Below are 15306 nucleotides of genomic sequence, written 5' to 3'. Positions count from 1 at the left end.
GCAGCTTGTTGAAATGTATGAGGCAACCCACAGCTCTCTGCCCCTCTCTGTAATACTATGCAGAAGAAAGTGACTTTGAGGATAATGCCTGCAGCTGCAGTAAAAATCCTTTTCGGTGAAAAAAAATAATGCTCCGTCCAGGAGAACGCTGATGTGACTAGGAGGATGTTAAACGCTGCTGGACTGCGCTTTTCTCTGCTGTAACACACACATACAGGCTCTGTGTACTATGATCCTTCTGCAGTGTATTTTGATGAAGTGACTGGCGGCAAGATGGCTGCCGAATATATAGGGCTGTGACATCACAGGGGTGACTGGCTGCTGATAGGCTACATCCTGCATGTGATTAAGGGTCATCCCGCCTAATTCCCTTCTCGCCTTACCTTCCTGCCTTCCCAGCGTTCCTTGCCCCATGTACTGACATGTGGATCCACCATTTTAGATGCACTGGAGCCTGCGCCACAGTAAATGGAGTTTGATAAAGCATTTTTCATCATAGAATTGCGGCGATATTCGCATTTGTTGCAAATCGAATATTTCCTGAAATTCGTAACGAATTCGGGTTTGTCAGCTTCGATTCGCTCATCTCTAGTCCTCTGTATGGGCCATTTTCAAACCTGAAACCTTTTGGAATTTGGAGTACTGTTACAAGTTTAGCTCAAGCTGTGATAGGGGGTTCTTAAAGGGACATAATAAATATTTTGTAACTTCTTTCCTTCTTCTATTACATAGTAACATAGTTTGTAAGGTTGAAAAAAAGACGAGTTTGTTGAGTTTAACCTAAAACCCTATTGTTTTGGTTATATGTATTTTTATTGATTTGATTTGACACACAAATAACATGAACAACAACATATTCCAAAATAAACAGAAAATAGAGGGAACTCATCCCCCTTACATACAATTGCATCCATCCAGCTTCTTTCAGACCATTCTGACCGCTTCTCCCATTCCACATTGTCTTTAAAATTTAGTTTCCTCAACCTGGCCTAGTTGTTCTGCAAAATATTCCCACACTTTATGGTACCTAAGTTTAGTATTAGCATTTTCCAGCCTTCCTAGTCTTAAAAGGGTACTCCGGTGGAGTAAAACTTTTTTTTTAAATCAATTAGTGCCAGAAAGTTAAACAGATTTGTAAATTACTTCTATAAAAAAAATCTTAATCCTTCCAGTACTTATTAGCTGCTGAATACTACAGAGGAAATTGTTTTCTTTTTGGAACACAGAGCTCTCTGCTGACATCACGAGCACAGTGCTCTCTGCTGACATCTCTGTCCATTTTAGGAACTATCCAGAGCAGCATATGTTTTCTATGGGGATTTTCTCCAATTCTGGACAGTTCTTAACCTCTTAAGGACCAAGGACGTACGCGTACGTCCTAGCTCCCTGGTACTTAAGGACCAAGGACCGGGGTGACTGCTGATATCGAATGCCCAGGGGGGTCATCAGACCCGTGTCATACGGGTCTATGGTGACCCAGAATATAAGGGGGATTGCGGTTGTCTAAGACATCTACGATCCCCATGAAGGGATAGGAGTGAGGTGGCAGGGGTGCCACCCCTCCTATCCCTGCTATTGGTCGTCAGGACGTGACGACCAATAGCATATCATGGGCGGGGAGGTTAAATTTTGCTTTCCCTGTTCTGCCCATCCACAATAGGCGGGGCAGAATGGGGAAATGACAGAGGACCGGGGACAAAGTCCACTTACCCATCGGCGATGGCAGCAGGCAGCAATCGGCTGTGGCAGCAGGTGGCAGAAGAGGACGGCTATATGGCTCCCTGGATCCTACGGGAGTCGGTGATTTGCCTAGCAACATCTGTAGGACTACAGTCTGAGACCACCATGTAGCCCAGATGTTGCAAAACTACAACTCCCAGCATGTCCAGACAGCTGTTTGGGCATGCCGGGATTTGTAGTTTTGCAACAGCTGGAGGGCTACAGTTTGGAGATCACTTTGCAGTGGTCTCTAAACTATAGCCCTCCAGATGTTGCAAAACTGCAAATCCCAGCATGCCCAAACAGCAAACAGCTGTCTCGGCATGCTGGGAGTTCTAGTTGCGTACCTAGAGCTGTTGCATAACTACATCTCCCAGCATGCCCTTCAGTGATCAGTACATGCTGGGAGTTGTAGTTTTGCAACAGCTGGAGGCACACTGGTTGGAAAATACTGAGTCAGGTAACAGAACCTTACTAAAAGTTTTCCAACCAGTGTGCCTCCAGCTGTTGCAAAACTACAACTCCCAGCATGTACTGATCGCCGAAGGGCATGCTGGGAGATGTAGTTATGCAACAGCTGGAGGTACGCAACTACAACTCCCAGCATGCCGAGACAGCTGTTTTGCAACAGTTGGAGGTTTGCCCTCCCATGTGAATGTACAGGGTACATTCACACGGGCAGGTTTACAGTAAGTTTCCTACTTCAAGTTTGAGCTGCGGCATATTTTCTGCTGCAGCACAAATTCCTAGCGGGAAACTCACTGTAAACCCTTCAGTGCGAATGTACCCTAAAAACACTACACTACACTACACTAACAGATAATAAAGGGTAAAACACTACATATACACCCCCTTACACTGTCCCCCCCAATAAAAATAAAAAAACATATCGTACGGCAGTGTTTCCAAAACCGAGCCTCCAGCTGTTGCAAAACAACAACTCCCAGCATTTCTGGACAGTCACTGACTGTCCAGGCATGCTGGGAGTTAAGCAACAGCTGGAGGCACCCTGTTTGGGAATCAGAGTTATTAATGCTTAAAGTGTCAGAGTTATTAATGCTTAAAGTGACAGTGGTCAGATTTGCAAAAAAAAAGGCCTGCGTTCTTAAAGGGGTAATCGAGGAAAAAACTTTTTTTTTTTATATATCAACTGGCTCCAGAAAGTTAAACAGATTTGTAAATTACTTCTATTAAAAAATCTTAATCCATTCAGTACTTATGAGCTGCTGAAGTTGAGTTGTTCTTTTCTGTCTAAGTGCTCTCTGATGAAACGTGTCTCAGGAACCACCCAGTTTAGAAGCAAATCCCCATAGCAAACCTCTTCTACTGTGCAGTTCCCGAGACAAGCAGAGATGTCAGCAGAGAGGACTGATGCCAGACAGAAACAACAACTCAACTTCAGCAGCTGATAATTAGTGAAAGTTATTTGATTTTTTTATAGAAGTAATTTACTAATCTGTTTAACTTTCTGGATCCAGTTGATATATATATATATATATATATATATATATAAGTTATTTTTCCTGGAATACCCCTTTAAGGTGAAAATGGGCTGAGTCCTTAAGGGGTAAAAGAGGTCCATATTGTTTAGTTCTAATGTGGTATTAGAGATGCGTTTAGAAATGTCCGCACTGTCATTAACCTTATTCCTTCTATGCAGATCTGTCAACTCTATTAAAAGTGATGTTTGTTTTTTTATTGTGTTGATCTAGAGCAGTGATGGCGAACCTTTTTGAGCCCGAGTGCCCAAACCGTAGTGCACACCAACTTTTTTCCCCTCAAAATGTCAGCACAGCAATTAAATCAGAATACACATTAGGGTTGGCAGTAAAGTTCCCCCACATTATGTGCAGTATAGTTCCCCCACATTAGGTGCAGTATATTTCTCCACATTAGGTGCAGTATAGTTCCCCACATTAGGTTGGCAGTATAGTTCCCCCACATTAGGTTGGCAGTATAGTTCCCCTCCATTGCGCGCAGTATAGTTCCCCCACATTAGGTTGGCAGTATAGTTCCCCCACATTAGGTGCAGTATAGTTCCCCCACATTAGGGTTGGCAGTATAGTTCCCCCCACATTAGGTGCAGTATAGTTCCCCCACATTAGGGTTGGCAGTATAATTCCCCCCACATTAGGGTTGGCAGTATAATTCCCCCCACACGGTTGGCAGTATAATTCCCCCCACAAGTTTGGCAGTATAGTTCCCCCCACAAGGTTGGCAGTATAGTTCCACACACAAGGTTGGCAGTATAATTCACCCCACAAGGTTGGCAGTATAGTTCCCCCCACAAGGTTGGCAGTATAGGTCCCCCCACAAGGTTGGCAGTAAAGTTCCCCCCACAAGGTTGACAGTAAAGTTCCCCCACATTAGACAGGCAGTGTTCCCCCACATTAGACAGGCAGTGTTCCCCCACATTAGACAGGCAGTGTTCCCCCACATTAAACAGGCAGTGTTCCCCCACAGTAGACAGGCAGTGTTCCCCCACAGACATACAGCCTCCAGCCATATACAGTGTATGGCTGGAGGCTGTATGTCTGTGTCGGAACGCCGAAGATGACGTCAGGGACATCCCTGCATGTGCCACCTCCCAGCGGTCCCTGCATTTTTAAAAGCAGAGAGGTAACCGGGACATCCTTGTGTCCCGAAATGACCTTTCAGGACACAGGGATGTCCGGAATGTGAGGGGGGCCTGTGGCCGCGTGCCCACAGAGGGGGCTCGGTGTGCCACCGGTGGCACGCGTGACATAGGTTCGCCATCACTGATCTAGAGGAAGGCAAAAACTTCCCATGAGGCTGATGCCAAATGCACCATAACTGACTCCAATACGACAGTTAGAAAAAAACTTCAGATCAACGTTCTATGCCCATAAATCTAGTATCCATAACCTGTAATATTATATTTCTCCAGAAAAACATTCAGGCCCCCCTTGGAATTTTTTGTTAAATCAGACATCACAACATCCTGTGGCAGAGAGTTCCATAGTCTCATTGCTCTTACAGTAAAAAATCTCTGTCTGTGATGATGGTGAAACCTTCTTGACATACAGTATGCCCTCTTGTCATGGTTACTGGCCTAGGTATAAAAAGATTACTAGAAAGATCTCTGTACTGTCTATTCATATATTGCAGATTGTGATCAAATCGCCCCTAAGATGTTAGTTCAGGCTGACATAAGATGAGATAAAATGAAGTAAAATAAAGCTTGAGCACAGTATTCTCAAGGAATTCTATCAACAGTAATGTGCCCCCCCCCCCCCCTTTCTCCGTGTGCCTTCTGTTCTAGCACTGTATAAATGAGTATATGCCAACATGTTGATTGTGTCCTTGCTCCTCCTGTAATTCGGTGTCCTCCAGATTTGGAGATGAGGTGATGAGGTAAGGCGGAGAAGGGATGACAATCAGAGCAAACAGAATGATGGGAGAAATGATTGACATATATACTTTTCTCCAGTTTCATCTTTCTCCTTCCTTGCTTCCTCACCTCCTCTTCCTCTCATGAAATATTTTTCGATTTCTTGCTTGCATCACACCCTGGTCCACTGTACTTCCATTTTTCTGTGTGCTTGCATGGAACAGAAAAACTGAAACCAAAATTGTTCCTATAAATGCTACAACTTATACAGCCACATTTAAGGAAAACTAAAAAAGTTATGATTACCAGAACTCAAAGAGAAGACATTTTTACTGGTCTTTAAAGCCTAACGAGTATCTGTCACCAAACTTAACTTTTAATACATTGTTCCTTAGGTAATTATAAGACACTATTTAATTGCTGTTAAAATTCTCAACCTCTATGACAGGCATTTATCAAGCGATTTAGTAAATTTTTCTTTACTAAAAATGTCGCAAAAATGTCGCACCTGCGATTACGTGATTTTTCGTGCGACATTTTAACTGGAAAGCGAGAAAAGCAAGTTTTCCAAAACTTAACTATGTAGTAATAATTTTAAAATGGACTAAGGGTAGTCAGGTATTTATTAACTGCGACAGTCGCAACTGCGCAAATGAAAGTCAAAACAAGGTAAAAAAATTGACTAAATTTACTCCAGCTCAAACATGGAGCAGAAAAAGCTACTACCAAAGTAAAAAAGGAAAAATTGCTTACGTGAAAGAAAATGATCAACAGACGGAAACCAGTTGATAAATAAGTCACACATAAGCAAAAAAAAATTAAGGAAAAAATTACTTAAAAAAAGGAATACATAAGCAAACATTGATAAATGTCCCTCTATATGTTTTTAATGTGATTGAAATAACATCCACTAGGTGGCTCTGTTTTGTCCCCTGCCACAAGTCAAACAGTTAGTTCAGTCTTCTCCCGGCCTGGCAGGAGACCAAGCTCAGGAAGTGCATGCAGGGCATGGTGAGGCACAGCTCCTGCCGGCTTCAGTGACGTCGCGCCTGCTGGGGAATGCCCACTTTCTCCTTTCGGGAGCTCACACAATGTGAGCAGGGGAAAGATGTGATACAGAGCTTTTTAAAGCTTGGAAAAAATTTTAAGGGAAGAAGGGGTGTTAGGAGTAGTTAGGGAATATAATCTTTGTTAGTTTAGAAAATATGGTTTGATGACAGGTACTATTTAAAATTATGTCATTAAGGGGTTAAAAAAGACTTAGGGCTGTATTGGCTGGTCAGGGATGGTAACATCCCTCAGGAAGGGGGGCTTCAGCTCAGAGACCAGATCCGGCCAAGCTTTCTGAAACAGAGGATGATAAGTTGTCTCGGGAGAAAGGGAGGAGCCGGGGTGCTGCTGGGACAACACCACACTGAAACTGAAAGGACTACACAACATCCTGTCAGGGTTGAATCAATCGGAAGCTTGCTGAAGACAATATAATTACTAATAGAAATATATTAGAAAATTATATGTCTTAAATAACATTTTCTGATACTGAAATACCCCTTTAAGCATGGTCTGTAAATTTACTGACAGTTTGGCAACCCAGTATCAGTGTGAGTATAATCCACCGCAAAATCTACATGTGTGACCCGCTGATTTGGATGCAAATTTGCAACAAACTTGGATGGATGGTGGATTTTACCCTTTGCCCTTAAAGGGGTACTCCGGTGGAAAACCTTTTTTTTTTTTTTTTTTTTTAATCAACTGGTGCCAGAAAGTTAAACAGACTTGTAGATTACTTCTATTAAAAATTCTTAATCCTTCCAGTACTTAGTAGCTGCTGAATACTACAGAAGAAATTACTTTCTTTTTGGAACACAGAGCTCTCTGCTGACATCATGACCACAGTGCTGTCTGCTGACATCTCTGTCCATTTTAAGAACTGTCCAGAGTAGGAGAAAATCCCCATAGCAAACATATGCTGCTCTGGTCAGTTCCTAAAATGGACAGAGATGTCAGCAGAGAGCGCTGTGCTCATGATTCAGCAGAGAGCTCTGTGTTCCAAAAAGAAAATAATTTCTTCTGTAGTGTTCAGCACCTAATAAGTACTGGAAGAATTAAGATTTTTTTCATAGAAGTAATTTGCAAATATGTTTAACTTTCTGGCACCAGTTGATTTAAAAAAAAAGTTTTCTACCGGAGTACCCCTTTAAGAGTCACATAAAAATACATATGTATTGCATGCAACATTTGCAAATAATCTGCTGCAGTGAAATCAATGGGTGATTTACACCCATGCTACAGTGAATCCTTCCTAACATTTTAATATCATTTCAGGTGGTCAGTCAAGGAAATATATCCAAATCCCTGCAGCTCTGAAGATGATGGAGGAGAAGTGTATGAAGATATTACCACCCGTTCTCACAATCATAGTTCTAATATTGCTCATGTATGGAAAGATGTAGTTAATGAACTAGAATCAGACATCCTTAAAATGACATATGAAAATGTGAGGATCGTTTGCTTGAAAACTAGAAAAGACAGAGCTCTCACATTATAGGAATAAAACAAAAACTCAAAACAGAATAAAGCAGTTTCTGCACTGCCGTTTCTTATAAAGGCCTGCACATACTGGGTATACTGTCAGCCTGAGGAAGTGCGTATTGACGCAAGAAACGGCTGTTGCCATCAGGTAGCATCCCATGTGTTTTATATTCTCCTGACGTACAGTTTTTTTTTTTACCTCTTTTTTTGTAATAAAGAATGGAAGACTTTTACAGAAGGGTGAGTGCTACTTTCATCTTTTGTATGCAATTGAGTTATAAAACAAACTACTGGTTAGTTATTCATTCCAATACAAAGGACCAAAAGACAGTCATTATATGTAGAGAAAATACAATTAAAGGGGTACTCTGGTGAAAACCTTTTTTCTTTTAAATCAACTGGCTCCGGAAAGTTAAACAGATTTGTAAATTACTTGTATTAAAAAAATCTTAATCCTTCCTGTACTTATTAGCTGCTGAATACTACAGAGGAAATTCTTTTCTCTTTGGAATGCTCTCTGATGACATCACAAGCACAGTGCTCTCTGCTGATGTTATTATAATAATAATAAGTCTTTATTTATTTATTGTTGTCCTTAGTGGGATTTGAACCCAAGGCCCCAGCACTGCAAGTCACCATGCTGCCCTCAGCATACATCTGCTATGCACGGTTGCTAAAATGGACAGAGATGTCAGCAGAGAGCACTGTGCTCGTGATGTCATCAGAGTTCCAAAAAGAAAGGAATGTCCTCTGTAGTATTCAGCAGCTAATAAGTACTGGAAGGATTAAGATTTTTTAAAAGAAGTAATTTACAAATATGTTTAACTTTCTGGCACGAGTTGATTTAAAAGAAAAAAGGTTTTCACCGTAGTACCCCTTTAAGGAAATTATCCAATTATTAGGTCAGGAAGGAAAGTTGTTTTTGGCTATAGTTGGCGAAAGTGTTTTGTTTTGCTTTCCTCTGTACAACAATAAGGCCTTATACACACTTGCATAAAATTAATTTGCATGAATTTCTTAATTTTTTTTATTTTTATTTAATAAAAAAACAAACATTTCCAATACATTTAAGGAGAACATGTCAGGTCCCTGGAGCCCCAGACCCAAAGACCTGACAAGGCTTCTGCAGGGTTGCCCATCATCTTCTATGTGCACCACACAACACACTGACATCCTGCATTGCAAAGCCAGACCACATTACAACATACATATATATACTAGCTGAGTACCCAGCGTTGACCGGTTTTTCCTTCCTAATCCTTGTTGGGGAGGAAGAGAAACAAAGGAAGAAGCTTTTGACTTCATATCCAGTCCTCATATATTGTTGTCATATCCCAACCCCATATCCCGTCCTGCTATCCTGACCTCCTATCCCGTCCTCCTATCCCATACTCTTATTCCGTCCTCATATCCCGTCCACCAATCCCGTCCTCATATCTCGACCTCCTATCTCGACCTGCTATCCCATCCTCATTTCCCGTCCTCCTATCCCGACCTTCTATTCAGACCTCCTATCCCGACCTCCTATCCCGAATTCCTATACCGACCTTATATCCCGTCCTCCTATCTCAACCTTCTATCCCGACCTCCTATCCCGTCCTCCTATCCCGACCTCATATCTCGTCCTCCTATCCCGACCCGTAATATGTGTACCAGGTATTTAAATATCTCCAGCAGTACGGAAGTTATGTGGGAACATACATTTCCCATTGATTTGCATGGGACTTTAAACAAAAACCCCGACCCTCAAAACTGGGGGTAGTTAACCCCTTAAGGACTCAGCCCATTTTGGCCTTAAGGACTCAGACAATTTAATTTTTACGTTTTCATTTTTTCCTCCTCGCCTTCTAAAAATCATAACTCTTTTATATTTTCATCCACAGACTAGTATGAGGGCTTATTTTTTGCGTGACCAGTTGTCCTTTGTAATGACATCACTCATTATATCATAAAATGTATGGCGCAACCAAAAAACACTATTTTTGTGGGGAAATTAAAACGAAAAACGCAATTTTGCTAATTTTGGAAGGTTTTGTTTTCACGCCGTACAATTTCTGGTAAAAATGACATGTGTTCTTTATTCTGAGGGTCAATACGATTAAAATTATACCCATTATTATATACTTTTATATTATTGTTGCGCTTAAAAAAAATCACAAACTTTTTAACCAAATTAGTACGTTTATAATCCCTTTATTTTGATGACCTATAACTTTTTTATTTTTCCGTATAAGCGGCGGTATGGGGGCTCATTTTATGCGCCATGATCTGTACTTTTTTTTTGATACCACATTTGTATATAAAAAACTTTTAATACATTTTTTATAATTTTTTTTTTAATAAAATGTATTAAAAAAGTAGGAATTTTGGACTTTTTAAAATTTTTTTCGTTCACGCCGTTCACCGTACGGGATCATTAACATTTTATTTTAATAGTTCGGACATTTACGCACGCGGCGATACCAAATATGTCTATAAAAAATGTTTTTTACGCTTTTTGGGGGTAAAATAGGAAAAAACGGACGTTTTACTTTTTTATTGGGGGAGGGGATTTTTCACTTTTTTTTTACTTTTACTTTTACATTTTTTACATTTTTTTTTACACTTGAATAGTCCCCATAGGGGACTATTCATAGCAATACCATGATTGCTAATACTGATCTGTTCTATGTATAGGACATAGAACAGATCAGTATTATCGGTCATCTCCTGCTCTGGTCTGCTCGATCACAGACCAGAGCAGGAGACGCCGGGAGCCGCACGGAGGAAGGTGACTACCTCCGTGCGGCGTTATGAATGATCGGATCCCCGCAGCAGCGCTGCGGGCGATCCGATCGTTCATTTTAATCGCGAACTCCCGCAGATGCTGGGATCTGTATTGATCCCGGCACCTGAGGGGTTAATGGCGGACGCCCGCGAGATCGCGGGCGTCGGCCATTGCCGGCGGGTCCCTGGCTGCGATTAGCAGCCGGGATCAGCCGCGCATGACACGGGCATCGCTCCGATGCCCGCGGTTATGCTTAGGACGTAAATGTACGTCCTGGTGCGTTAAGTACCACCTCACCAGGACGTACATTTACGTCCTGCGTCCTTAAGGGGTTAAAGGGTACCTTTCATCAAAAAAAAACTTTTGATATATTATAGATTAATGTATGCAGAATAACTTCACAATTGCATGTTATTAAAAAATATGCTTCTTTCTATTTAATTTTCCACTTTGAAGAAATGGCCACTAGGGGTCTCCCTACCAGTCCTGGCAGCAAGCATTTCAGACTCATGCTGGAGTCCTAAACACTAGGAGCTGCCAGTCTGCTTTGTTCACAAAGGAGAACACTCAGAGCTGCCAGCCTGCTTTGTTCACAGCCTGTTTGGCTGTGAACAAAGCAGGCTGGCAGCTCTGAGTGTTTAGGACTGATCGGGAAAAATACAATAGAAAGAAGCATATTTTTCATTAACATGCTATTGGAAAGTTATTCAACATTCATTAATCTAAAATATATCAAAAGTTTATTTGATGAGAGGTACCCTTTAAGGGTTAAATTAACTATCCTATATTTTAAGTGGGCATATAAGTAACATGTGACCAAGTATTATCAAAATATCTCCAGCCGTTTGGAAGTTATGCAGTAACATATTATTCCCATAGACTTGAATGGGACTTTAAACAAAAACCCTGACCCTGGCAAATGGGGGTGGGTAAGGGCTAAATCACCTATCCTATGTTTGTTGTTGACATATAAGTAACATGTGTGCCTAGTTTCATGTTAATATCTTTAGCTGTTTGGACGTGATGCTAGAACATACACACACACACACATATACTGGGGTTTATTTACTAACGTGATCCCAACTCTTTTTTGTCGGGTTTAGCGCCCAAATTGTGTCGCACGTCCCATGCTACACAATTTGCGACCAAAAAAACCAAAACCCTCCACAGGATGAAGTGGGCGTGGTCCCGACAGTTTTGAAAAATCCCAACATATTTACTAAGGTTTCCACAGAAAATGTGGTGGATTTGAGTTGAGGAAAACCCGACAGATCAGAGCAGGTGTAAAAGAAGCAAAACGTAGGGAAAAGTTCAAAATTTAGGGAAACCTTAGTAAATACCTTAGGAAAATACCAGTCGGAAATCAAAACCCACAAAGAAACCTACACTCCACTCTTAGTAAATAAACCCCATTGAGTTTTATATATATATATATATAATATAATATATATATATATATATATATATATGTACATATATATATATATATATATATATATATATATATATATATATATGTATGTATATATAATCATCTGATAAACATGAGGTATTAGTTAAAATTCCCTACACTAACCCTACACTAACCTTATTGAAAAATACACAGAAAAAAGTGACATCAACCACTTAACCCCTTCATGACCCAGCTAGTTTTGGCCTTCACGACCCAGTCCGTTTTTTCAAATCTGACATGTGTCTCTTTAAGTGGTAATAACTTTGAACTGCTTTTACCAGGCAAAGTGATTCAGAGATTGTTTTTCGAGACATATTGTACTTTATATTAATGGTACATTTTTGTTGATACATGAAGCGACTTTTGTGAAAAACTCTAAAATATTGTGAAAAATTGGAAGCATTTTAATTTCTCTATGTTTGAAACTTACTGCTCGTAAGAAAAATAGTCATGCCAAATAAATGTAGTTATTAATTCCCATCCACAACATGTCTACTTTATGCTGGCATCATTTGTTATACATTCTTTTACTTTTTTACGACATTAGAAGGCTTAAATTATTACGAGCATTTTTTAAATTTTCTACAAAAGTCCAAAATCTAATTTTTTTTGGGGGGGGGGGGAACAATAACATTTTTAATATATATGTATATATATATATATATATATATATATATATATATATATATATATATATATATATATATATATATATATATATATATATATATATATATATATATATATATATATATATATATATATATATATATATATATATATATATATATATATATATATATATATATATATATATATATATATATATATATATATATATATATATATATATATATATATATATATATATATATATATATATATATATATATATATATATATATATATATATATATATATATATATATATAATATATATATATATATATATATATATATATATATATATATATATATATATATATATATATATATATATATATATATACGTGACCGGGACACACACACTGCTCTTCTCAGGATTTTTCTGTGCAATACGCTGCCATCAGCTAGTCAGATTTGATTAGCTGATAGGAGCGATCGCTGCGAGGGGGGGGGCACAAAACCCCCCCTAGGTCCCCAGACAAGATGGCTGGCTATCAGTGATAGCCACCATCTTACCGGGCACATCAGGATGCCGCGAGTAGCAGACAGTATCTGCATGACATACATGTACGTCATAGGTCAGGAAAACCTTCCCGGTCATAACGTACATGTATGTCATGGGTCGGGAAGGGGTTAAAGGGGTATTCCAGGAAAAAACTTTTTTTTTTAATGTCAACTGTCTCCAGAAAGTTAAATAGATTTGCAAATTACTTCTAATTTGCAAATCAATAATTATCAGCTGCTGAAGTTGAGTTGTTCTTTTCTGTCTGGCAACAGTGCTCTCTGCTGACATCTCTGCTTGTTATGCTCATATGTACTGAAAGGACTAAGATTTTTAAGTAGAAGTTATTTACAAATCTGTTTAACTTTCTGAAGCCAGTTGATATGTATAAAAAATAATTCCCTGGATAATCCCTTAAAAAAAATCACAGGTTTGTAAAAATCTCCCCTAGTGGTTTTGGTAGGGCATACTGAAAGACACATCACAACACTGGAAAAAAAACAAACTCAAAACATGTAAAAAGGAGATATAAGAGCCATCCAAAGTCCATTTTTTAAGTACCTTGAGGGCAATGTTAAGCAAAATTTTGAGCACAGGGACAGGCAAGGTACAGTAACATTATTAAAAATAATTATACCCAAGAACCTTCAGTTGTATGACGCAAAGCAGTTGTGAGGGCCCCCTTTTCGGTCCCTTCACAACACGTTTTTTCTAACAGTGCAGCAAATCCAGAAGTGAACTGTTACGGACAGGCACAGTTGTCTTCCCACCATTCCTGGCACATAAAATAAAAGAAAGCACCAACCAGAGTCTGATCTAATTGACTTGGTTTGCATTATATGTGCAGCTTTACCTTTTTTGGAACATAAAAAATGGTAAAATGGGGCCTACCAAGCTTTGGAGGATGTCCACAACCCTGCAGAAGAAGAATTTTCATCCTTAAAGAGGCACTGTCATTGTTGAAAACTTTTTATTTGTTACTGCACTAATCATATGATGGCTTTTTGCAATATAAAATATAAATTAATTTAAAAAAATGTAAATTTTCCCCAGAAGTTTAACCTGTTAAGGATATAGGACGTTCTCTTACGTCCCCACCAGGGGCGTACCTAGAGCATTTGGCACCCGGGGCGGACCCTTTGTTTGGCACCCCCCCCCCCCCACACACACACCCACCCCCCCTGCAGCTCGTTAATCTTCTGCCACACTCCTATTCCACCCAAATCCCACACACAATAAACTAAAATTTATATATGTAAGAAACACTTTAACGTAGGTAAATTTCTATAACCAATAATACTGGTATACAAGGAGTAAATATAAACCACCACATAATAACTGGATAATACCGCCATACTGTAGAAAACCACTATATACAGACCAGTATACTATAAAGAATCTGTATACAATATAAGTGATTATATACAGGACCATATGGCGGTAGATATCAGCTGTACACAGGATGTATATACCATATAAGTGATTACAGTTACATTTTGGGACTCACAATTACGTATTTTCTGATCAGCAGCGTCCTCTTTCCTTTTCTTCTCCGTCCGGATAAGACCGCCAAGTGGATCTCTTAACATCTGCAGGAAAAACATGTCAGGCTCTGCATATTTTCAGTGCCCTCCCCTCCTCTACACAATCTTCCCATCTATAGGCCCACAAACTGTAATAATGCCCTACTTGGTGTCCTGCACAGTAAAAGGGCAGGTAGGTAGGTAGCCAGGTAACCCCCTCTTTCCCATAGGTATATGCAGAGTTACACCCCCCCCCTCTTTCCCATAGGTATATGCAGAGCTAAACCCCCCACCCCCTCTTCCCCATAGGTATATGTAGAGCTACACCCCCCCTCTTTCCCATAGGTATATGCAGAGCTACACCCCCCCCCCCCCCCCTCTTTCCCATAGGTATATCTAGGGCTGGGCAGTATACCGGTTCATACCGAATACCACATTTTTTGGGCTGCACAATATGGATTTTCCCCCATACCGCAATACCGGTTGGGCCCCTCCCCCTCGGGAATGTATTATCAGCCTAGCACAGCGCTGTCCCCACATCGGGGAACTAATCCTATGTTATCCGCCAGCACTGTTCTGCTCCCCCCAATTAATGATCAGCCCAGTTGGGTACTACTCACATATGTCCAGCACTGCCCTCCTCTTTGTGGGGGGCCGCCGGGCGCTGGAACTCTATACTGTACGCCAGTGGTCTCCAACCTGCAGACCTGCAGATGTTGCAAAACTACAACTCCCAGCATGCCCGGACAGCCGGTGATGGAACTCTCTGTACGCCAGTGGTCTCCAACCTGC

General features: G+C 40.2%; 1 protein-coding gene across 1 annotated transcript in view; it reads left to right on the top strand.

Annotated features, from left to right (window-relative positions):
* Positions 1-7823, top strand: part of LOC130281706 (uncharacterized) — a 189027-nt gene extending 181204 nt beyond the window's left edge. The window contains exon 21 of the mRNA XM_056529220.1: positions 7397-7823. Within this exon, the coding sequence (XP_056385195.1) occupies positions 7397-7619 (223 nt within the window). The 3' untranslated portion in view covers positions 7620-7823. The remainder of the gene's footprint in view (positions 1-7396) is intronic.
* Positions 7824-15306: the final 7483 nt, after the last annotated feature.

Source organism: Hyla sarda, chromosome 7, assembly GCF_029499605.1.
Source record: "Hyla sarda isolate aHylSar1 chromosome 7, aHylSar1.hap1, whole genome shotgun sequence".
In the NCBI taxonomy this organism is placed as follows: domain Eukaryota; kingdom Metazoa; phylum Chordata; class Amphibia; order Anura; family Hylidae; genus Hyla; species Hyla sarda.
The sequence above is the reverse complement of the archived record's forward strand: the minus strand, read 5'-3'. Positions and strand labels throughout refer to the sequence as shown.